Source organism: Myodes glareolus, chromosome 7 (assembly GCF_982192425.1).
Source record: "Myodes glareolus chromosome 7, mMyoGla1.1, whole genome shotgun sequence".
Classification (NCBI taxonomy): Eukaryota; Metazoa; Chordata; class Mammalia; order Rodentia; family Cricetidae; genus Myodes; species Myodes glareolus.
In genome coordinates this window covers 101,313,187-101,339,202 of record NC_142032.1, presented here as the reverse complement: position 1 = coordinate 101,339,202, position 26,016 = coordinate 101,313,187, and the positions used below count along the sequence as shown (strand labels likewise).

Below are 26,016 nucleotides of genomic sequence, written 5' to 3'. Positions count from 1 at the left end.
TTATAACAATAACTTACTAAAAGCGTCTTCACTTTTCCTGAAAACATTTAGATTATTTTAACACTGATTCTACTTTGATACCAGTATAAATCAAACTGATTGCTTCTGTAAAAAATTCTATAAGAATCAGTATGAGTAACCTCATAAGTTGTTGTTTTTATTTCTTATCTTTTTTGTTTAAATTTAGCTACAGCACCCATCAGAAGGTTCACTCTGGTTCTATAGTACTTTTAACACAATATTCTCCCCTTATCCACAGTCCTGATTTCTGCTATTTTTTAAGTCTATGTCAACCTTCACCTAAAATTATTAAATGGAAAATTTTAGAAAAAAATCAATTTGTGTTAAATAACATTTACCATAACAAGTTTTTAAAGTATTCTATTTAATTATTATCCATTATTAATCTATTATGCTTAATTATGAATTACACTTAACAATAAGTGTATATGTGTAGGAAAAAATACATGTAACGGTGTATACATCCATAGTGTCTGGAATTCCTGGTAGCCTAGGAAGGTACTTCCTGGGCATAAGGAGATCTAAGCTCCAACAGTTCCTTATTAACATGCATGGTTACCAGTCAGTTCAAGAAATATTTAACAGCCCTTTGATTCCATGTAACATGTTTATCATTTGGGATCTAATTCAAGAATCACCTTCAATAAATTTTCTTTGACTTTCTCAATTAAGCTTAGCATCCTCTCTGTTTAGATATCACCTTGTGCTTTTAAAATTATGTTTGGAGAGGTAAGCTAACATTTTATTTATCCCTGAGTCTAAATTCTGTAAGTCTGTAAGACATTTATTGTAGACACTTTCTATTTTAAGACTTCCAGATTTTCTTTATTATGTTCTTACTAAATATGCAACGAAATAAAAGAATTAATAAATTGATTAACAAATACAAGTGGTAATTAAATATAATGAGTTTTGTTCATTATTACAGAGCTGGAAGTGACTCTAATATTTTGTGTTCTTAACTTCCATTGAAGATTGAGGAGCCTTTAACAGCACAATGTCTGTCATCAATGATTCTACTCTGTACCCTCGATTCCTTCTGACTGGTTTCCCAGGTCTTGAAACTAGATATGGCTTGATTTCCATTCCTATATTCTTGGTTTATGCCACTTCTATTGCAGGGAACATTACCATCCTGTTCATTATCAGAACTGAGTCTTCCCTCCATCAGCCAATGTACTACTTTTTATCTATGTTAGCACTCACTGACCTAGGCCTCTCTACTACGACCTTACCTACAATGTTCAGTGTGTTTTGGTTCCAAGCCCGGGAGATCCCTTTCAATGCTTGTCTGGTCCAGATGTACTTCATTCATGTTTTCTCAATTATTGAGTCAGCTGTGCTTTTGGCCATGGCCTTTGACCGCTTTGTTGCAATACGAGAACCTCTGCGCTATGCAACTATTCTAACCAACAGTGTCATTGTTGGAATCGGCTTGGCAATTGCAGGAAGAGCCTTAGCCCTGGTCTTCCCAGCCTCCTTCCTCTTGAAGAGGCTTCAATATCGGGTTATTAATATACTCTCCTACCCCTTCTGCCTGCATCAGGACCTCATAAAGACAACTGTATCCAGCCGCTGGGTCAGCAGCATCTATGGCCTCATGGTGGTCATCTTCTCCATGGGACTGGATTCTTTGCTTCTCCTCCTGTCCTATATCCTCATCCTGGGCACTGTGTTGAGTATAGCCTCCAAAGCAGAGAGGATAAAAGCCCTCAACACTTGCATTTCCCACATCTGTGCTGTACTCACTTTCTATACACCAATGATTGGGCTATCTATGATCCGTCGCTATGGGCAGAATGCTTCCCCAATTGTCCATGTGCTCATGGCCAATGTATACCTTCTAGTTCCCCCTCTCATGAACCCTATTGTCTACAGTGTGAAAACCAAGCAGATTCGTGACAGAATCCTGAGGAAACTGAAGAAACCTAAAGTTTAGGAAAACTAGAAAGCACTTTTCATATTCCTTTTATTATATATAGTGTTTCTTATTTATGCAAATGTCAAAATGTAAATGTTGTTAATAATATTTTGCCTTTAAGATATTGCATCCAAACATCAATGACAGAAAATGTTTGTCTTTTCAACATAGAGAATTAAAACTTGGCTTTATGTACTTTTAAAATGAAAATCCTCAATTTCCAAGATGTCCAGATTTCAAGACAATTCTTACATAAACATGAAAACTTACATCATCAGTTTTGGCCCACATTACTTTCCTTAGGACAAAAATATTTCACATATACATTTTGATCATGTTAAATCTAGGAAAAGTATTTTCAATAGGAAGTGGATATTGCTAAAAATTGGTGAGTTAATGAAACGTAACACACTTTCTGAAGTATAAAAGAAAATAACTTTGAGACACATCAGTGGACCTTATTTGAGTGATTCTCAAATTAATTAGGAAAACCATTGTTTCTAAATCTATTATGTCAAAGCTGTTTTTCTGTTTGTACTATGATTGCTGTAAGATCTAGCTTTTTGCTTATTTTTTTCTTCCAGGTTTCTCAGAATATTTCTCAGCTATCTGCAACAGTCACTTGTCATTCTGTCTTAAGATGTGCTAAGACGTAAGCAGGAAATGGTGAACTTGTTTAGTAGCCCTATATTCCTGCCTTCATTCTCATAATTTCTTTCTGGATTTCCATTGGTACACTAATCTAGAATGCTCAAGATACTTTAATTTTTATTATTTGAGAATTTAATTATATGTGTCAGTTATATTTTCTTCAACTTTAATTATGGGATTTATGGGCATATACATATGGGCATATAGTACAGTATGGTACTAAAAATGATTTTTCCACACATGTGAACAATTGAATTATCAATTGTCTATTTATTTATTTATTTATTTATTTTAATGAAAATACATTATTCTCTCTTGCAATACAGCCCAACCAGTCCCTCTCTCCAGTCCTTCCAGCTCTGCCCTCCTCAACTCTCTCCAGGTGCACTTCCATCCATATCCTGTTTAGGGAAGAGCAGGCTTTCAAGAGACAACAGCCAAACAGGACAAAATATATGCAATATTGCAAGGTGAAAGTCTTCATATTGATACCGGTTAAGGCAATCCAATCAGAGTAAAAAGAGTCTCAAGAGCAAGCAAAAATGTCAGAGCTATACTAATTCCCACTGTGTCTCACAAAATAGTAATCTAACAGCCAATACATATACTCAGAGGACCTGGCACAGACCCATGCAGGCCCCATGCTTTAAATCAGATAGTCTACAAAATATCTTTAAAGAATTATGCCTACTTGATGGTTCAATTTCTTCATCATCTAATATAAAGTTAATTCTTTTGTCATTTTATTTACAAACATTCCCAATCTTCCATTGAAATTGAACTCTATGATATTTGTTGTCATCTACTTGGTACTAAGTTACATGTTGACTTAACTTCTGTTTCCATAGACATTAACTACATGCCATGAATACATCTACGAAACACTACCTCACTTAAACCTCAGGAAATCTTGTAGAAGAAGGGGTGAAAAAGTGTAAGTGCCAGAAGATCATGGAGTATGTTGTGATACTGTGTTTCCTAGAAACATCAGAAGTTATACTCATAAAGTCTAATTAATTTGACTCCTGAACTAGGTTGAAACCAATCAGCAAGCTAAAATAGTTGAGGCAAAGTCCATGAAGGTTCAACTCTACACAAAGAACTACAGGCAACTGAAGAAAGCTAACGTTAGTCCTCTCAAGAGAATAGCACATCAATTGGTTGTTCAGTGCCAAATGGTCAGCTCCAAAAACATACACACAAGTAATAATGGATGGACTCAACATGTTACATTTAGAAATAAATACGTATATCCAAAAATAAATATATGTATAAAATAACAAATAATGAAAAGAGGCCTTGGGTTTGTAGGAGAGTGAAAAATGGAATATGGGAGGGTCTCGAGGGGGAAAGGAAGGGGAGAAATGTAATTAAATTATAATCTCTTTCAATAGTTTCTCTTTCAATAGTTTCAATACTGTGTGATCAACTGTCTCAGAAAATAGTATACAGTAAATTCCAGAAATATGTAATGCCTAAATTTTAATTTGCACACAATAAACAGTACACTTTTCATTACAAACAGAATGAAAATTGTTCACTTTTCCAGCATACTCTCACTATGTGAGTTACCTGCTTATTATTGATTTTGGAGGTTGTGAAACAAACCTTGTATATGTAACCCTAAACACCTAAAAGTTTTAATAGTGAAAATTCAAGATTCAAGTTATCAAAAATAGGATTGTTAAAAGAAATTATTCAAAAGATAGTTACATTTAAAGGGATATTTATTTTAGAAATATATGAAAACATGATCAAAACAAAATAGGAAATATTAATATATTCTCATACATTTTGTAGGCATAAACACTTGGGCAAGACAGTGCTATCCTGCCTACTCTCTCATTTTAATCCATCAAGAGGATGAGAGTGCAGGATGTCATGTTACCACCCAGCTACATTTTTCCTTGTCAGTAAGCCTGCACTGGAAAAGGTCTGTTCCTGGATCTCTCTGCCTGTCTGTAATTTTATCTTGTGTCTTTTTTTTGGCAATATCACAATTCTGGTGATCATCAAGACCTAACTTTTTAAGAACCTGTGTTTTTTCTGGCTATCTTTTCATCAGGTACCTTGGCCCTTCCTACAACGTGTGTTTCCTCCATATTGAGTATTGAATGATTTCATGCTCTTGAAATTAATGCTAGTAATTGTGTGTTTGGGTATTTTTGATTCATTCTTTGACTGGCATGGAAGATGAGATGTTGATGATAGGCATGACATTTGACAGTTAGGTGGCCATTTGTGCTCCACTCCTCTACAAAACTATCTTGACAGTTTGGGTGTTGGCAGGCATCAGTATATGTAACATGAAGGGGCCTTCTTGTTGGGGTTTATGTCCTGCCCAGTCCCCACAGCTGGCAAGCACCCCAAAAATCACACAGAGATCGCCATAAGTTATAAAAATGATTGGCCCTTTAGCTCAGGCTACTTATTAGCTCTTGAAGCTTTTATTAACCCATTATTCTTATCTATGTTAGCCACATGGCTCGGTAACTTCCTCAGCAGGACAACTCACATCTTGCTTCTTTGGTTGTCTGGACAGACTGTGGAGGGAGCTTCCTGCTTCCCAGAATACTCTTGTTCTCATCGCTTCACCCCTACTTCCTGTCTGGTTGACCCACCTATACTTCCTGCCTTGCCAATCAGAATACAGACAATTCTCCAGCATCTTACACTTGTCAGAATGGCTAAGATCAATAACAGAAATGACAACTTATGCTGTTGAGGATATAAAACAAGGAGGAACACTCCTCCATTACTGGTGGGGGTACAAACTTATGCAGACACTATGCAAGTTAATATGGTGGTTCTTCAGAAAAATGGGAAGCAATCTATCCAAGACCCAGTTATATCAAAATACATTCCATCCTACCAGAAGGACAAATTCCTGATGACTTTATTTATAATATTCAGAAACTGGAAACAACCTAGATGCCCCTCAACTGAAAAATGGAAAAAGAAAATGTGGATCATTTACACAATGGAGTATTTACTACTCAGCTGTTAAAAGTAATGACATCATGAAATTTTCAGGCAAATGGATGCAATTAGAAAAAAATATCCTCTACTTCCTGTCTGGTTGACCTACGTATACTTCCTGCCTGACCAATCAGCATTTATTTAAAACATGATTGACAGAATAAAGACAATTTTCCCGCACCAAGTATATGCTATAACCTGTCCACCCTTGTTTAGATGCCCAATGATCTACCTCATTTGACATCTACCCTTTTGTAAGCACAGATAATAGCATATTTCTACAGCAAATACATTGGGCATTACAAAATTGCCTTGTGGAAATAGTTATATCAGTCCTGTGTATGGCCTTTTTTGGTCTCTTTTTTATTATTTTTATTTATTATTTGTATCTCATATGGGTACATTCTTCATGCTCAGTTCTGCCTCACATCACAGGATGCATGGTTAATAGCGCTCAGCACACGTGCTTCCCATGTTGCTGTTCTCTGTGGTTTCTGTATCACAATATTCTTCTTTTTTCTAATTCATTGGTTTCAACACAACATAATGCACTGCATGCACATTCTTGGTGCAAATCTCTACTTTGATATTCCACCCTCCTTTGATCACATCATATATGATGTGAGGACAAAAAAGAAAAGAGACAGTGACTACTCTATTTACCAAAATATAAGACATTTACATATTTATTTTTTTTTGATTTTGTTTCTATTAAGACCAATATTTTCTTGACTTACTGAGTATGTTCTGTTAACTGTCATATACTTCTGTTTGCAATGCAAGATAACCATCTTTCTGACCCTGGTCTAATGGAATCAGAGAATAGCTAAAACTTCAAAAAATGTATCAAGTTCAAAAAGAGGTAGGCCATCTTGGAGAAAGTTTTTAAACATCATGTAGTCTCTGCTTGTATGTATTTAACAAGAAAACTCAGAGCTTAGTTTCTGGCAAGAGGATAATATTACATTAGTATCTTCTGTGAGTTGACCAGGGGAAATGGTCCTGGAAATTTTAATTTATTCTTCCCTCTCTCCCCTCCCCTCCATTCCTTCTCCCTTTCTTTCTTCCTTCCCTCCCTCCTTCCCTCCCTCTCTCATTCCCTCCCTCCTTTTCTTTCTTTCTTCCTTCTTTCCTCCCTTCCTTTTTCCTTCCATTTTCTCTTTCCCATTCCCTCTTTCTTCTTCCCTCCTTACTTCTTCCCTAATTCCTTAGGTTCATTTTATGCATAACCTTGATTTGCCATGTTATTTGCATTCATTTTGTCTCCTTTAGTTCATTCTGGATCATTCTAACTGTTGGGGAAAAATCATGAAAATGATTTAATCCCAATATCTAGTTCTCTGGAGTTGGTATTCTGTAAAGCTAAAAGTCCTGGGTTCAAAACAACTCTTGCTAAATCTATAATTTGAAATTGGGTTATCTGCAAACTATGTGAACCTCAGTGCAACAGCCACCAAATGAAGGCCACAGTTTCTACCCTGACAACTGGGACTTTTCAGTGACCGATAGTGCAAGTAGTTCCACTGTGCGAGCATGCGTGAGCTTCTGTAATCTGATGTTTATGGCCTTTCTATCTATGTGACATAAACTGATCATTGCCCATCATTTATCTACTTTTGTTTTTTTCAATCTACATTTGATAGAGAACATTCTATACCCAAACCTAAGACTTTTCTTCTGGAGCCATTGTAGAAGTTTAGTTCCTCTACAAGTTATAGAGCAGAAACTTAAACTATTACTGTCACTTTTGAAACAGTTCGTCAATAAATTTCTGAACATCAAGCAATGGTCACTCTTAGACAAAGACTGTATCTTCTAAATTATGTTCAGAGTACAAAAATAATCTTGAGTTTACAGATGTAAAAAATAGAATAGTGGTTACCAGACCTATAGTGTTGGGAATAGAGAGATTAGATAATCATGGTTGAGATATTTCTTATTATTTTTTAGATAAGGTATTATGCAGCCCACACAAACACTGAACTTACTATATAGGTATAGATTATCCTGAGCTTTCAAATAATCTTGCCTCCAACTCCTTAATTGTGGAATTATAACCATATACTATCATGGTCAGTTTTATGCAATTTTTGGGTAAACTCAGGAGTTTGTATGTTCTAGACAAGAATTATACCAACCAAACAACATCTCAGTGCCTGCAAAGTAAAATACTTAGTTTATATCTGATGACTAAATCCTGGATACCTATTGTGCAATTTAGTTAATATTGTTAACAAGAAAATATTATAAACTTGAAAGTTACCAAACTTATACTTATATGTTTTCACAAAGAAAATAATAAAAAAGTAAATTGCAAATTTATTAAATTCAGTTAATCTTTCACAATTTATTCTTTTATCAACACATTGTATAACACATATATTTTGCCAGTTATATTTTAATAATAAGAAGAATTAAATACCATTGCTAGTGAAGCTAGAAGACATACTACTTAGCAAAGTAAGTCAGACACAAAGAAACAAAGATAGCAAATTTGGATTCATGTAGAAATGAACAAACAAGTGAAATGCCTCAATAACAAAAACTCATTTTTCCAATGAGAAAATATAAATGTAACCAAGATATACCATCTTTAAAATAGCAATACTAAGACAAGCTAATAAACAAAGAAATATGTGGAGAAAAAATAGAACATAATATTTTTTTCCAAAATGCTGAAAGAAAAATAAACCTATATTTAGAATTTTATATCATCAAAATGAACTAGAAATTAAATTATTTTAAGCAAACACAGAAAAAAAAATTGTCATATATTAAATTTTATCAAAGGAAACATAATCTTGAGGTACAAGGAAGAGGGTATACAAATCAACTAGGAAGTAGATAATAAATTTATCTAAGATGTTTTATTTAAAAAATTGTCATATATTAAATTTTATCAAAGGAAACATAATCTTGAGGTACAAGGAAGAGGTATACAAATCAACTAGGAAGTAGATAATAAATTTATCTAAGATGTTTTATTTAAAAAACAGATGAGATTGATAATTTATAATATACCTTCTGGTTGCATAAATAGCATAAGGACATTAGCTATAGTTGTGGTGGCCATATATGAAAGCATGCTAAAAATATAATTGCAGACCAAAAAATTATTCTGAAGTACCAAAATCTTGAGATGAATTAAATGTATGTATGTAAACAGATATAATAATAGTGGGGTGAATGGCAGGGATAATAAATATAATTGTTTAATAAGACTGATAAAATATAGTAATAGAAATGTATGATCTTTGGAAGAGTATAGTGTGAGGTAAATTACGATATATAAGGGATTAGAAGAAAAGATGGCACTTTCTAAGCTGAGTGTGCTGGTTAATTTAAAACTATGTAAATTTCAAAAAGTGAGAGTAAGCTTTGCAGTCATCATTTCATTAAAATTTCCACACTTATGAAACCAGTGCTCAGAAAATTAGCACAGGAACATTCAAAGAAACTATAGGAGCCATCAGTTTTTGTAACAGTAATGTAACAGCATTGTAACAATGATAGAAGTATTATTCAGAACAGCCACCAGGTCTCTGATGTAAGGGGAAAAAAGCATACTTTACTAAAATCAAATTAGAAGAAAATTGAGTCAGTAGAGGAAGAAATCAGCTGCATCTTTTGTAAAGTAGCAGTAAAGTCACATTAAATACTTAAAACAGAAGGTCTGTGCAGCTTCATGCTATGACATGGGTTTTACTGCATATTTCTGAGTGAGCTGTGATGGTGGCCTGTGGAGTCTCATACAATTATATGCTATTCCTTTTCCTTTCCTTGCACTTGCAGTAACATTTTCTTCACACGGTCATAGATCTGTTTGGTTCTCACTCCATATATGACAGGATTGAGCATTGGCGGAACTACAACATAAAGGTTGGCGAGAAGTATATGTATATAGCGAGGCACATTTCGACCAAAACGGTGTGTCATGAAAGAAAAGAGAGCTGGTGTGTAGAAGGCAAGGATGACACAGACATGAGAACCACAAGTGCTGAGGGACTTGATCCGGGCTTCCCGAGAAGGAAGATGAAACACAACATGTAGTATTTGTATGTAAGAAAGGGCAATAGCTACTATGTCAAACAGTAGATTACATATGGCACATAAACCATAAATGATATTGGCCTTGACACTGGCACAAGACAGACGAGCAAGACCCATGTGTTCACAGTAGGTGTGGGGAATGATGTGATGCCCACAGAAGGGCAGTCTCAAAATTAGAAATATAAATGGGACAACAAAGATAACAGCCCTCACTAGCACTGCAAGGCCAATCATAGAAACAACCTTGTTGGTGAGGATGGTGCTATACCGAAGCGGGTTACAGATGGCCACATAGCGGTCGTAGGCCATCGCTAAGAGGACTGTTGACTCCATAAGTGTGAATTTGTGGATGAAAAACATCTGTAAAAGGCAATCTTCAAAGATGATCTCTCGGAGATTAATCCAGAAGATCCCAAGCATCTTAGGGATGGTAGCTGTTGAAAGGCCCAAGTCAATGCTAGCCAACATGGCCAGAAAGTAGAACATGGGTTGATGGAGGCTGCTCTCAGTTTTGATCACAAATAAGATGGTGAAGTTTCCTAGGAGAGCAATAATGTACACAGCACAGAAGGGAAAGCCAATCCAGACGTGAAGAGACTCTAGTCCCGGGATCCCCAGCAACAGGAAGGAGGAAGGGTGAAACTGGGTGCCATTGGGAAGGAGCATCCTATAGAAGAATGTATAAATCAGTCTTCAGAACTGTGTGCTCATCCAAATGGCAGCTCTCTGGATCAATTTTTGAAACTGGAGACCTAGAGCAATTTTAAGGGATACCACAAACCCTGCTCATGGTCTTCTGGAAGCCATCATATCCATTTGAAATGAATTGTATGCTAAGTCATTTGGAACATTAACAAGTCCAGCACAAGTCTTGGAGGAAGCTACACACTACAAACAAAGTAAATAAAAGTAAACTATTATTCATGTACAGATTGTAATCTATTGTAAGTCACCCTTCTCTTTGAAATCACTAGCCTTATAACCAATCTTTAATATTATTTTACACTAATATTGCCTTTTTTGGAGTACTTTTTTATTTTGGTCATCTTTAATAAGAAAGTATGCTTGGATGTTGATGAACTTAGGGTTCTGCTAGTCCGTAGATATATTACAGATAACTAATCCAATTGATCAAATGACAGTATTGTAATGGCTAGTCAAGACTGTCAGCTTGACTATATTAAGAAACATTTTGGAGATTGCTAAAACTAACTTTCAGATGTTGCTATGAATCAGTTCCAGACACTATTAAATCATGATATAAATGATGTACTAGAAGTTTTAATCTATTGGTACATTGCAAATTTGAATGTTTACCTGAGTTACACAAGTTGATTAACATCCTTAAACATGTGGAATCAACACATAATCCTCCAAAACCAGTATAAAAATGATTCTTCTGAATATCTTAATATCCTGCTAAATGTAATATATAGCATCTTCAATGCATTAGTGAAGCAGACACTGATATTGGAGGACTAGATCAATACACGATTGTGTATGCAGAGAAATGTTTAGTGATTACTACTAATTAGTACAGCAAATATGTTTCAATTTCTTTAAAAATGATAATACAAGGCACTACTACAATTATCTAATAAATGTTACTACACAACTACATATAATATATTGAATATTCTTCTTTATTAATTTTTATACAAAATATTTTGATCACCTCTTCCACCTCCTCCAAGATTTATTCATTCCACATCCCTACCCACATTACTTTTGTTCTTTCTACCCACTTCTCTATATCTCTCTCTCAGATATATATATATATATATCTAATATATATATCTAATATATATATTATATTTTAATTATATTTTAATATATATATATTAAAAAGGAAGATAAGAAACCAAAATAAAGAAAGCCAAGAAACAAAACCCCCACAAACAAAAATCAAAACATAAAGATAATGTAGGAATATTGTAACTGTATTATAATATAAAAAAGGTTAAGACAGAAATGAATTTAGTCATTACTTAAAACTGCAAGCAAGTCTTTTCTCTATTTCCATGGACTTAAATGTAAATATTTCTATCAAAGAGCTTCAATCTGGGTATACCGTTGGTAGAAAGGTTTTCTCAGCACGCTATTGCTCCGAATTCAATTCACAGAACTCTGTTTGTACATATATGATGTCTGTCTGTCTGTCTGTCTGTCTCTCTCTCTCTCTCCATATCGATCTATCTATCTATCTATCTGTCTGTCTGTCTGTCTGTCTAGACACATATGTACCCTATCTACCTATCTATCCACCTTCCTAGGTTATATGTATTTTTTACTTATCTAGTCTACTACATACTAACAGTTCAAACCATCATGAGGATGATTAGTATAGTATGAATCTTTCAAATGCTTCAGAATATGAAGTCTGCTCCAGATTGACTGTCATAAAACTTGACTTTCTGACTAATTCACCCTATGTTTGAAGGAAGAGAAGAGAAAGTGTTATTACCTTCCACAAATAATTTAAAATATTTAGAACTGTTCCTTGATATAGAAAATCAATATAATTAGACAAATAAACCTTAAACTTCAAATCCATTACTACTTTTAGAATAGCATTTTTCCAAAACAGTTTGAAGCATATTCCAAAGATATACTATCACTCATTAGATGTTTAGCAGAATAACTTTTCTAAGGGAACTGGATAGCATCTTCTTGTAGTGTTACATGACCTTAACTAGCCATGCTCCTAATCTTTCCTGAAGCTTCATCTTCCGCCTCTGACTTCAATAGGCACTATGCCTTTTATCCTCTCTTTTATGTTTTCTCATTCCATATATTTTCTCAAGCTAAAAAATGGGAAACTCACCAGGCTGAGCCCCAAAATGGAGTCTTGCCCTTATTGAATGTCATTCTGGCCTGCTTTTATCAGGGCTTTGCATTTTTTCAGGAAGTACCTTTCATTACCATTTCCCTAGAGCCAGTATCATAAAAAGCAGAAATCCCTGTGGATTTTGGATCTTATTCTTTCATGATCAGTGAAGAACACTGTAGCTAGAAGAAACTAGAAGAAAGTAGGGTTTTGCACATGCACCTCTTATGCATCTGTGAACTTTTTCTGAGCTTGCTGTATATCAAAGCAGTAACAAATACACACTCAAAAAAAGAAGTTAAAATTGTGTTAACCTATAGCAGGAGAACAATGGTCTGATGTTTGACAATAGGTGTCTGGCCAGTGGACACCTGAGGTTAACAAGAACAGGGCCAATGCCAGGAGTAAATTATTTCTTTTCAATTTTTGGCCACCGAGGGCCCATTGATGCCCAAACTTTATAGGCTATTGGCAATGCACTTACTTACCCTGCAAAGCTTGGCTGTTGCTGAAGATATCAAATATTTGAGCCATAGAACATGGGATATCAAACTAGTACTGACCTGGAAGTTTATCCCTCCTTTATAGTTTTCATATGCTATGGGCTCTAAAAAGAAAAGTAATCATCAATCTTATGTAGATATGAACCATTTGGTACAATAATAGCTGACCTGTCAAGGTCTGCCTGCTGCTGCAATAGTGGCACAAACATTATGGGAGTAACTAGCCACTTTCTTATTGGATTTAAGTCACGTTCCAGAAGATGAAACTCTTATCTAGCACCATTATTGGACAATAAACCCACGGCAAGATAAATCATAGACCCCAAGGGACAACTATTATTATTATTTTGCTTAGTGTTCATAATATTAAGCCAATTCCCATCAATTTATCATTAGATCTCCAAACTTTCAACAGAGAAGCTTCTGTTTTTAGGAGATGGTTATAAACACAGACACAGAGTTGACCAAGGTTAGAGAATAAGATGACAGAATGGTCAGCCCTATGGAATATCTGTGCTACTGAGAGGTTAATGTGTAAGAGAATGTGGAAGGAGTAAAGGAGTCAGAAGCAGGTAATAAACATCAACAGGGTAGCTGTTCTACCCTATTAGGCCAAGCCAGTTTCTTTATTCATTAACCAATAAAAGCAACACATTGACAGAAGGACCTCCCACACCATCATTCAGATGTTCTTCATCCACGTGTGTACTGGCATGGAGTCAGCAGTGCTTGTGGGCGTGACCTGATGTGTGACATTATAGCCATTGTCGTTTCCTATGTCCAGATCCTCTGTGCCTTGTTTTGACCATCTTCTCAGGATGCCCTGCTCAAGACACTCAGCACCTGCGGATCTGTGTGTCATGTTAGCAATCTATACGCCTGCCTTATTTTCTTTTATGACTCATAGGTTTGGCCATAATATACCATGCTGCATTCACATTCTTCTAGAATACACAATTTCTATGTAGTCATTCCACATGCTCTCAACTGTAATCTGACCAGGGAACCAGGGAACAGACCAGGGAACAGGTACTGAGAATGTTTTCCAGGAAATAAACACAGTTCTAGTACTCATAAAAAAATGATACACAGAAGAAAGGTCAGTGACACTCAATGGTTCCAAACAAAAGGAGAGATCTCTAAGTTATGCAACCCTATATAGGGAGGGGATTGCCAACATTGACTTATTCTCCTCCTAGACTCTCTCACTAACCTAGGTAATTAGAATCAGGCCCATATTATATGCATTAGCAAAGATATTTAAAAACATTTCCAACTTAGGAAATTGATTCTTCATCTTGAATCAAATAATCACTTTGCATTTCTTTCATCCTGCTAACCTGAAGTGTGACACTGAAGCCATTGTCATTTCCTATGTCCAGATTCTCTGTGCTGTGTTTCAACCATCTTCTCAGGACGCCTGGCTCAAGGCACTCAGCACCTGTGACTCTTGTGTTTGTGGCATGCTTGCTTTCTACGCACCAGCATTTTTCTCTGTTATGACCCACTGATTTGGCCGAAGTTTCCCCCAGTACATCCACATTCTTCTTGTCAGGGATGACCTCACATTAGGCTTTAATAATACAATATAAAAGGATTTTGGTGATTTATGTTTGTTTCTCTGTTTGTGAATTTCTGCTCATTTTTTAATTTTTAATTTTTAAGCTTTAATTTTTAAGCACACACATGCTGGTGTGCTCAGGTACACCTCAAATTTATGACAACAGAGTATCAACCACATGTTGGTATTGACTGCCACACAGTTTTGTTCTCAAATTTGCATAGCTAAAACCAGTGATGTGAATCTGATGCATTGAGAGTTTCAGTTATGTGAGAACTTTTGTGGTGGACAGAATTATAAAACCTTAGAGATTCTGGTCAGTATACTGTAGTTCTATTTTTTCAAGATTTCAAGCAAGTATTATCTACTTGTTTAAAAAAATTGTAGTCAAACTTAATGTTAGCAACTCAAATATTTTATTGTTTTCAAAGACAGTTTTCTCTATAAGGTTTATTATACTTCATCCGTGAAGACTGTCACTATTACAGAACATTGGAAGTCCCAGCAGTGGTAAGTCTACCACTATCTCATTGGATTTGTTTGATAGCTTCATTGAAACAAGCTCCACGTAATATTGTCCAGTGTTATCTATATCTGTGTAACGAGATTGACATTATGTGAGCAAAATTTCCACGGAAAACAAATTGATGAAGTTCTGATAAAACCTAACTTTTTAGTAATAATTTTGTCTCAGAACCTGTACAAATTTGTAAACCACAAAGGCCCATTTGCTATTTTGTCATGTGTTTGACTTCCAAATATACTTTTTAGAACTATTCCATGGCATGCCTACTCTGTAGAATGAACTTTATGGAAGAAACCTTACCTAGTGGTATTATGGTAGAAAAGATGATGTAGCAAATTGTCAGAGGAAACTTGTATTAGTTCACATTGCGCTTAAACTGGATATTCTCTGGAAAATCATCCCGAAGTTAGGCTATGTAATTCAAAGCCCAAGTGATTCTCCTAGGAATTACTGAGTGATGAAATTATATTATCCTTTATCTAAGTTTTCTTCAGTTTATGAAATATCCTTGAATTTTCATTGCTGTACTTGCTGCTTTGGTTAGATAAGAAACAATTCACTCTTATATTGAATGATTTCCCTTATGATTGGCATGGTTTTATTAAGTTCGGTAGATTTCCAAGTTTGACTCTCTAGACGTGGCATCTACCATCAGGCTTCTACATGCAGGCTTTGCTTCTGTAATAAGTATTTCAGCGTTCAGTCCATCCATTATGCTTCCCTGTGAATGCCAGCTATTACTAGACTACAGATCTACAGTCCTGTTGCCTTACCTTTGTGTAGGGTGTGGTCTTGATCAGAGGATTTTTTTTAGTGCCTACTCCTTCCGTTTGTTTCTATGACACAGCTGAACTCAGGTGTTATGTTTCTAAGGCCCCCTCAGCACATCATTACTACTCCACCTTATATATCTGGTGTTGAAATATGGAATACACTAAATTTATTGTGCTGGTTCCTAGTAAGTCTTAAGCAGGTGAACAGACCTGACCACTTGCTAAGAATCCAGAGATTTAAATAAAACATCCCTCCATATACTCCCTGATAATGACACTTTATAAGAAGTAATGGATTCCTTAATAGTATATGCAGCAAAATTTCTAGGTACACTGGGGAAATCCCTATTTGTTTTAGATTCATAATGTCTCTTGATAAAAAGTCAAACCTCCATGGTACTTTTCATCAGTAAGAAAGATTAGACTTTAAACTTGCATCTCTTCTTTTTGTTTTATTTACATCCTTTAAAATTATATAGTAGTGGAAATGTGTATTAGAGAGTAGGTGGTTATAGGACATAGGAGTGAGCATAGTAAACTATGGCAGCCATATCTGTGGGAAAGTGTGTTTCTGAGAATGCCAGTGAGATTTGGATGTAGATAAATTTTATGTTAGAACAGCTGTAGAGACAATTTCCATTTAGTATCTGTAAACAATATGTTAGATGAAGTTGTATGAGTTAAGTGATAAAACACACAAAATACATATGTACAATTTATAGACAGTAAGCAATTGGGTTTTCTTCTCATGCTTTTATTTTGAAAGATGAAGACTTTGGCTAACATTTTCATGTAGTCACTAGGAAATTTATCTGTATCTCAACCCACATAATCAATTAAATTTTGGCGCCTATACAATTAATACAGAAAACTTAAAAATCACGGATGTCAGAATGCAGCTCCCACTGTAGTTCACTTCTCCACAGTGAACACATGCAGGGTGTGGATAGTCTTTTGTATGACTTCTATCATTCCATCATAATTCTGATGAAATTTATCCATGAGAAACAATAAACACTAGTGAAAACCAAAAGGTACTGCAATAGTCAGAGAGTAGAGTGTAATCTACAAATTCATGAAAATGTGTCCAGGGACAGACTTCTATAAAACTATAACATTATCCTGAGATGTATGACTATGACTTCAAAAACAGAGGAGAATATGATAACTAGAAAAATATAGTGGCACTGCTATAAAGCATCAAAATAAATAACAAAAAGTTTAGGAGAGGTGCTAACATATATATCTTATTCATCAAATAATTATTGAAATAGGTACTTATGTGAACAACACTGCAGAAGCTTATTAAAATGGTGATTAGAAATGGTCAACCACAGAGGTCACATATTATTACGACTGCTTTACATCACATCCTATAAATGGTGACATGACTTCATTCGCAGAAATAAGTATTTTGATAGTTGTTTCTGCTCTGGGTTACAGCAATCCTACAACTGTTTACCATAATTAATGAGTTTGAAAAGAAAAAATGCACACTATATATGCTAAAAAAGACTTGAGGAAAACATCAAGATACAAAATATGCAGTACCAAGTAAATCTAAGAGTCAAATGTAAGTTTAGGCAGCAAGTCGGCACTGATATTCTTCATATGAAAAATAAACTACATGATCTTAATATTCTCATGATTTAAAATTTTGAAGATATTTTCCTTGTCTTATGATAGATAGGGCAAAATTTTAAGTGTATCGAGTTTAAGATTAGTTAGCAAAGTACCAATCTAAAAACGGAGATCAGACAGTTAAGTAGTTACAAACAGGAAGCAATCACAGATTCTAGAAGGAACTACAAAGTGTTGTAAATGCCTAGATGATGCTTTTGTATAGCTTCTTGCTCTTTTTAAAACTTGGGCTATTTTTAACATATCTAGGCTGATGTTTCCTTACTGCTACACAGACATGTATGTTAACTTGAATATTTAAATAATTTAATAATAATCTCAGTGATTAGATTTAAATGATTATTATAGATCAGAAAAATGAGCTGGTTATCTTTTGTTTTACATCTAATATTCACTTATGAGTGAATATATACCATGTTTGTCTTTCTGGGTCTGGATTACCTCACTCAGGATGTTTTTTTTTTTCTAGTTCTATTCATTTGTATGCAAATTTCAAGATGTCATTGTGTTTCACTGCTGAGAAGTAATCCATTGTGTAAAAGTACCACATTTTCTTTATACATTCTTCAATTGAAGGCCATCTAAATTTTTTCTAGGTCCTGGCTATTGCAATAATGCTGTTGAACATAGTTGAGTAAATGTCCTTCTGGTATGAGCTCGCATCTATTGGGTATATGACCAAGAGTTGTATTGATGGGTCTTGAATTAGAGGGATTTCCAATTTTCTGAGAAACTGCCATACTGATTTTCAAAGTGACTGCACAAGCAATGGAGGAGTGTTCCCCTTACTCCGCATCCTCTCCAGCATAAGCTATCATTTGTGTTTTTGATTTTAGCCTTTCTGACTGGTGTAAGATGATGTCTCAGAGTCATTTAGATTTGCATTTATCTGATGGCTAAAGATGTTGAGCAGTTACTTAAGTGGTTTTTTGGTAATTTGAGATTCTTCTGTTGAGAAATCTCTGTTTAGATCTGTTCCCCATTTTTTAAAATAATGGATTATTTGGTATTATATGTAAAGCAAAGGATAACCATCTTATAATCCATGACCCTAGAGAAGCTAGGTAACAATGAAAAACCTAAGGGAGACATACATGGATCCCCTGGGAAAGGGAATAGACAAGAAGTCCTGAGAAAATTGGGAGCATGGAGGTGGAGGGACAAGGGAGAGCAAGAGGGGAGGGGGAATGGAGAAGGGGAGAGGGAAGAGAACATGAGGTAACTAGATGGCTGAGATGGGGGAAGGACAGAAAGGGAGAGTGAGGAAAGAGATATCTTGATTGAGGAATCCATTAAGGGGTTAGCAAGAAACCTGGCACTAGGGAAATTCCCGGGAATCTACAAGGATGACCCATCTAAGACCCTAAGCAATAGAAGAGAGGGTACCTGAACTGGCCTTCCCCTATAGTCAGATTGATGGCTACCTTAATTGTCATCATAGAAACTTTATCCAGCAATTGATGTAAACAGATGCAGAAATCCACAGCCAGCACTGGGCCAGCCAACCAAGGTCTAGTATAAGAGAGAGACAAGTGATAATGTGAACAAAAAAGTCAAGACCATGATGAGGATACCAACAGAAATAGCTGACCTAAGCAAGTGGAAGCTCACTGATGTCAGACAGCTGGGGAACCTGCATAGACACAAACTAGGCCCTCTGAACGTGGGTGATAATTGTGTGGCTTGGGCCTGTGAGGTCACTGGCAGTTGCACCAGGATTTACTCCCACTGCTTGTACTTGCTTTTTAGAGTTCATTCTAGTTGGAAGGATACCTTGCTCAGCCTAGATATAGTGGGGAGTGCCTTGGTCCTGGATCAAAATGATGCGCCAGACTTTTTTTTGACTCCTTAAGGGAAACCTTACCCTCTGTAAGGAGTGGAAGGGGATGTGGTAGGTGGAAGGTGAGAACATCGGAAGGAGAGAATGAAGAGGGAAATGGGATTGGTGTGTAAAATAAGAAAAGGTTGTTTTTAAAAATAAATTGAAAAAAAAAAAGAAAAAGAAAACTAGGCTCTTGGGTCTTGAGACTCAGTGGTTAAGGCTGTTTTTCCAGCAAGGAGGCTTGTGTGTCATTCCTAGCACCAACATGGTGGCTCACATCTATCTATGAATCTCATTCCAGAATATCTAATCCCCTCTTCTGAACTGTGTAGGAATTGGGCATGAAAATAGTGCATAGATTTACATTCGAGCAAATTACCCATAAACAAGCAAGCAAACAAACAAATAAACAAAAAACTAATAAAAGCAATGAGGTCCCTTTTTGAAATAAAGACAATGAGACCCCATTTTGGAATACTTACATTTCATCTTGAAAAAGTTCTGAAATTCTCAGAAAAAAATCTGGTTAGGGCTCGTTAAGCAGAAATGGCATTTGGATAGATTACTTCTTAGCAAAACAACACAATCATTTGATACTAGAAAAAAATCTTAATAATAATACAGGCAAGTAAGGTCAAAAGTGCAATGCTCTGTTTTAATGTTCCTCAACTTCAAAATAACCAAGTTCAAATTCTTTGAAGACTAAACAATTTAATGAACCTGTCTCTTATCTTCTTGGTTCTTACACCATAAATAATAGGGTCCATCATAGGTGGCACAAGAAGATACATATTGGCAACAAGTATGTGTACATGTGGAGCCACTTTGTGCCCAAACCTGTGGGTGAGGAAGGAGAAGAAGGCAGGAGTATAGAACACTAAGATGACACAGACATGCGAGCCACAGGTGCCCAGAGTCTTGAGTCTGGCATCTCTGGAAGGAAGGTGGAAGACAGTATTGAGAATGAGGACATAAGAACAAATGATCAATATAAAGTCCACACCCCCAGTGAGGAAAGCAACAATGAGGCTGTAGGCTCGGCGGATGCTCGTCTCTGCACAGGCAATCTTGATGAGGGCCATGAACTCACAGTAAGCATGGGAAATTATGTTAGTCTTGCAATAGGGAAGCCAGCGTAGCAAAAAAGGGTGAAGACTGAGAAAGGCCACTCCCCGAAATACAATAGCCAGGCCCATTGCCCCAGTTATGGTGTGTGTCAAAATAGTTGAGTGTCTTAATGGGTTACAAATGGCCACATAACGGTCAAACGCCATCCCTACAAGGAAACCAGACTCCATGGTTGAGCAAGAGTGGATTAGGAAGACCTGAGTGAGGCAAGCTTCAAAGGGAATCTCTCCATCATGAAACCAGAAGAGACTGAGAAGTTTGGGAACAGCTGTAGTGCACACCACGAGGTCAGCCACTGCCAACATGCAGAGGAAGAGGTACATTGGCTCATGGAGGCTGGAGTCTGTCTTAATGATGAACAGAAGAGAACAGTTTCCCACTAGTGCCAAAATGTAGCCCATGCAAAAGGGGATGGAAATCCACATGTGTGCTGCCTCCAACCCAGGAATGCCAACGAGAATGAAGGTTGAAGGATGAACATCCGACTTATTGTAGATCAACATGGTTAAGTGTGAAATGTATGTGTATGTATCTTTAAAAAGACAATATTAATCTGAGTTGGAGGCCAGTCTGGCCTACAGAGTGAGTTGCAGGACAACCAGGACTACACAGAGAAACACTGTATCAAAAAACAAACACAAAACAACAAATTAAAGAAAAGATAAAGAGACAATATTAATTTATAAATATTTAAAAGAAGGAAGTCAAGATGTAGGGAACTATATTCCACAGATCTACTGGAATTCTTGTAAATATCTACATACAAATCATTTTATTATATAGTAGAATCACCTAAATTTATAGTCAGTCTTGAAAACAGCATCACTTAAATTCAAATTTAGATTTTACTAGCAGTGAAAGCTGAAAAAGTTGTATTACTTCTTCATTGAGATGCATTTAATTCTTGTATTATCCATGTAGTAAATAACCTTAATGTCTTTTTATATATTGATTTTTCTATTTTTATTTATATAATTTTGTATTAATATTTTTCCTTAAAATGTAAAACTACCTGGAAATTAATGAATAGATGAAAACCATGGATATAGAAGAATAAACATTAGAGTGTCATGTGAGACAGGAAAGGAGATGTTCCACATAGAATGTATATTTTTAGATGTTAGTAACTATTTTCATAAATTTAGTACTTAGACTGTTGAGACAAGAAAACCAATATTTAGGAAAATGTTTCAATGTTATGAAATGATTGGAAGAACATTCATTCACCTCTGCCCAACTATTGATCACTATTGAAAGTGATGTCAAGAATAGGATGAGAGCTGAGTTAGAAAATGATCAAAACACAGCATTGGGCCTCACTGCCTGAAGAAATTTTGTTAACTCTTTATCTTAGACATTGATTCTTGCATTAATTTGATTGGAATAGGCAGTCTCAGCTCCCATGATTTTATTTTATGTATCATATTAGTCAAACAGTGCTCACTCCTTTAAGTTGACTCTATAGGCATTCTATTCTATCCGAGCCATTCTTATTTACAAGTTAACTGAACATTTCTCTTGTATGATTTGATACCATGCTTGGCTTAGGCTCATATTGCCATTTGTTGATCACATTAGTTTTGTTTTAGACTATTAGAATGCTACTAAGGTCACTTTATAAAGCAAAGAAAACCAGCCTATAATTCACAATCTCAGACAACTTAGACTACAAAGAGGACCCTAAGAGAGACATGGATCTAATCTACATGGGAAGTAGAAAAAGACAAGATCTCCTGAGCAAATTAGGAACATGGGGACCATGAGAGAGGGTTGAAGGGGAGGGGAGAGAAAGGGAGAGGAACAGAGAAAAATGTATAGCTCAATAAAATCAATACAAAAGAAAAGTAATTGAAGGTGTACTGAAACTTTTGCATTTATTATAATATACTTATACTCCACAGTGTTTTTATTATGTATTTTTATTAACTAATTCTTAATCCCTTACCCAACAATGTCTGAATTGAAAAGTTCATAGAAGGTTGATCATTAATAATGAATTGGTGGTGGTGCATGCCTTTAATCCTAGCACTCCAGAGGCAGAGACAGGCAGATCTCTGTGTTCGAGGTCAGACTGGTCTACAAGTGCTAGTTCCAGGACAGGCTCCAAAGCTACAGAGAAACCTTGTTTTGAAAAACCAGAAAAAAGATAGTATTTTAGACTGTTAGCCTGTTTATGACCTTTCCTGTCCAAAGAGTTACTTAGTTCACTATTTTACTTACAGTGACTGCAGGGATACATATTCTTTGGGGCTTTGAAGATCTGGGTACATGTATGTGAAGAGCCCCAGAATGTCTAGATCATGGCATTTGCAAATCACAGCAAATATTAAACAGAATTATCTAAGAAAACCAAATTATTTAAAGTTTATATAATGATAAGAAAGTTAATATTTCCAATTTTTCAGTAGATAGTAGTCATGATTTTCCTGAGAAAAATTTATATACTATGAAATGTAAATGTCATTCTTGAGCATTGATTAAGCCAATTGCATAGATAAACAGTTGATAGATAACAAATCCAGACTTTGATTTCAGAATCTTCATGCTAAATCCCACTATTAAATTACCCAAATTATATGGTACTATAGTGATGTTGCTAGCAACAGAAATATGGATATGCATAAAGATGCAACCCTGTCACTGTTGTTGATGGATTATGATTGATGTCCATATTTTGGAATATCACAAAGAAGAGACTCTAAAACTTAGATCTTCTTTCTAATAAACCCCTTTACAATGCACCCACTCAATCAGGAATGCTTAATACAACTAACAAACACTCTCTCAGTCTTAGCCTTCTGCTGCTCTGGGGTTAAGTTTATGTGTGCACCTCCACAACAATGTATTTTTATTTAGATTCCTAAGTTTTATTAAAATTAAATTCTGTATGTTTTGTTCTATATCTAGGACTTTTAATATTCTTTTTATTGAAAATATTCTTATTATTTTATGATCAAGATTTCCTCACTTCCAATTTCTTCCCATTCTTCTCACTTCTCCAATTCTACTCTCTGCCCTTTTTTCTTTCTTCTTAGAAAGAAAACAGGTAAATAAAGAAACAAACAGAAAACAAACAAGCCAGAAAATTTTAAAAAGAACACACACACTGGGTATATTTAAAATTTCTCCTTTTCTATTTTTTTTTACTTTTATACAGTGTAAACATTTTTCTCAGTAGAAAGTAGGAGTAGGTTAAGGAAGAAAAAAGTCCAAACTATAGTATTTGCAAATGTGCAATAATTATGCTTAAAATGAGTTTCACCCTAACTTTAATCATTAAATTGAAAATGAAAATAATATAAATCACAGAATGCCAAGGTTAATACTAATTATTTTAATAAAAACATGGAAAATAATAAGTTAATCATTATTGTTAAAAGAATGTTTTGGCAGAGTAGCCTAATGAATTGAAACTCTATCAGTTATACATGTACACATAAAACTATATGCAGTAAGTCATTATTATGATACTATCTGTAGTAAATGATATTGAATTATTCATAATATTCCACTATAAGATAACTATATTTAATTACAATTTTAATATTGTAACTCAGGGTAATTTAATATAAACATCATATAAAGTAAGCATCAGTGTTACAATGTTACTGCGGTATACACCCAAACTTAAACACATATGGATGTATGTATATAATACAAGCACATTTATACTGAGTGTTTTATAAACAAAGAAACATAATCTATATGGGTATGCATCCAACTTGGCACTCTAAAGTGAGTGATGGATTATAAAGGGAACAAAGGTTATATATAATTTTCCTTTATTATTATGCCTATCTTTTTAAACAGTAACAACAAATTCATTGCTAGCTTGATTTCCCTGTGGCATTATAAGAAGTAAGCATACAATGGAAACATGATTATAATCATCAGAAAGAAACCACAAAATAAGGTATTATGCATAAAATGGGGTTCCCTGTATTTCAAAATTTTAAGAAATTTAGCTACCACTTGAAATGCATTTCTTTCCTCCTCTTTGTGTACATAATTGTCTAGTCTTCTATCTATGAAATCAATGACCACATGCCACTTGTTCTTGGTGGGATTACCCATACATGAAATGTTTAATAACTTCTGAGCAGAGTTGAAGACTCTATTCACATATCACCTTTGCTATGGTTTTCTAGCTTTCTTAAACTATCAGTGACACTTGTTCCCAATGCCCTTACGATACGTCACTTATCTACCATCTACTTTTTGTTATATTGTGTTCTATATTTGGCTAATAGTCTCACTTAATATATCAGAGATTATTATTGATTAAATAATACTTTTCCTTTGCCATTTTATAATGAATCAATAGGGGGAAAGAAAGGGATAGGCAACAAAGTACATAATTTCAATATAATATTAAGACAAGCAGTTATTTATGATCAAAAACCATGCACCTCCTGAAGAAATCCTCAAACTATTACAGCAACATTTTCTTGATTATAGCATTAAATTTTAAGATATGTTGAAGGATTGTTCTCTAACACAGTTGAATTCTATAACTCTTTATTGATTTTTCTTTCTGACTGCCTGATGGAAAAGCTTGGTAACACAGAATAAATTTAGATATGCTTTGGTTAAGAATAAAACCAAAGATGTATGATGTTGGTAAATCATGAATCCCTGACACATCTTTTAACATGAATGATATAAAGACAGTACAAATAGAGCATCTATTAGATGCTACTTTCTTTCTCCCATTTTATTCTCAGTTTTAATATTTGGTGGTTGGTAATCCTACTTATGACATAGATAACTCTAGGAAATGATATTTATGAACCATCATATATACTAGTCAATAAAAAAATGGGGGAAATCGTATTATTGAAAAGTCACAAAATAAGTAATTACAGTTAGCTTATTCAAAGCTGCTATACCATATAATTACAAACCTGGAATTTTAAAATATTTACAGAACTTCAATCTCTACATTACACCTAAAACAGTGCAGAGCAGGATTAGGAAATAAAAATGACATAAGAATGCTTTGAGAAGGAGAAAACACTGCTTGACTATCACAGACCTGTGAGGTCTGCTCAGTATATATGCTGATACAACTCATTCCCATCCTTCGTCACTTTTCTAGGAATACTGGAGTATACAGAAAAGTCATGGTCCATTTGTTTTTAGAAAAAGTTGCAGTCCTTTCTCAGTTTCTATCAACGGTATATCAAAGAATAGCTACCATTGCTTGTGTGGCCAATGTAGTCTGAATGGGAACCACAAATCCGATGGGGTTCATCAACCCAAAGCAATTTTACACAAGCCTGCTTAAGTAACTGGTCGTGGTAAGCCGAGTCCTCTTCCCTCCTCTAGCCAGATGTTCACCCACGACATATTGAAAGTTACTATGCAATCCTTACCTCACTAGGCATTCTGTGTGGACCAAGGAGAGTCCTTGAACATGCCATGTTCTCTTATGACTTATAAGTTTTCCATTTGAACTCATTATGGTCAGCTTGCAGCTGCTTCTGACTCCCATTGGCAGGCAAAGACAATGACTTCTCCATGGGGTCAGGAAGAGAAACCTATGGAGGGTTGAAATTTGAGATCAGAAAGCTATACAGACACTTAAAGTCAACATCTCAATAACAGCAGAGT

The 26,016-nt window shown here is 35.2% G+C and overlaps 3 protein-coding genes across 3 annotated transcripts; 1 reads left to right on the top strand and 2 right to left on the bottom strand.

The window, feature by feature from the left end:
- The first annotated feature begins 1,018 nt into the window (after positions 1–1,018).
- LOC125397381 (olfactory receptor 51G2-like) lies at positions 1,019–1,960 on the top strand. The gene has a single exon (XM_048429769.3). It carries the CDS (start codon positions 1,019–1,021, stop codon positions 1,958–1,960), a length of 942 nt encoding a protein of 313 aa, XP_048285726.1.
- A 7,374-nt stretch (positions 1,961–9,334) lies between these two features.
- On the bottom strand, positions 9,335–10,288 carry LOC125397278 (olfactory receptor 52E2). The gene has a single exon (XM_048429554.3). It carries the CDS (start codon positions 10,286–10,288, stop codon positions 9,335–9,337), a length of 954 nt encoding a protein of 317 aa, XP_048285511.3.
- A 9,673-nt stretch (positions 10,289–19,961) lies between these two features.
- LOC125397364 (olfactory receptor 52D1-like) lies at positions 19,962–20,906 on the bottom strand. Its single transcript, XM_048429731.3, has one exon. The coding sequence runs from the start codon at positions 20,904–20,906 to the stop codon at positions 19,962–19,964; it is 945 nt and encodes a 314-aa protein (XP_048285688.1).
- Between the last annotated feature and the right edge of the window lie 5,110 nt (positions 20,907–26,016).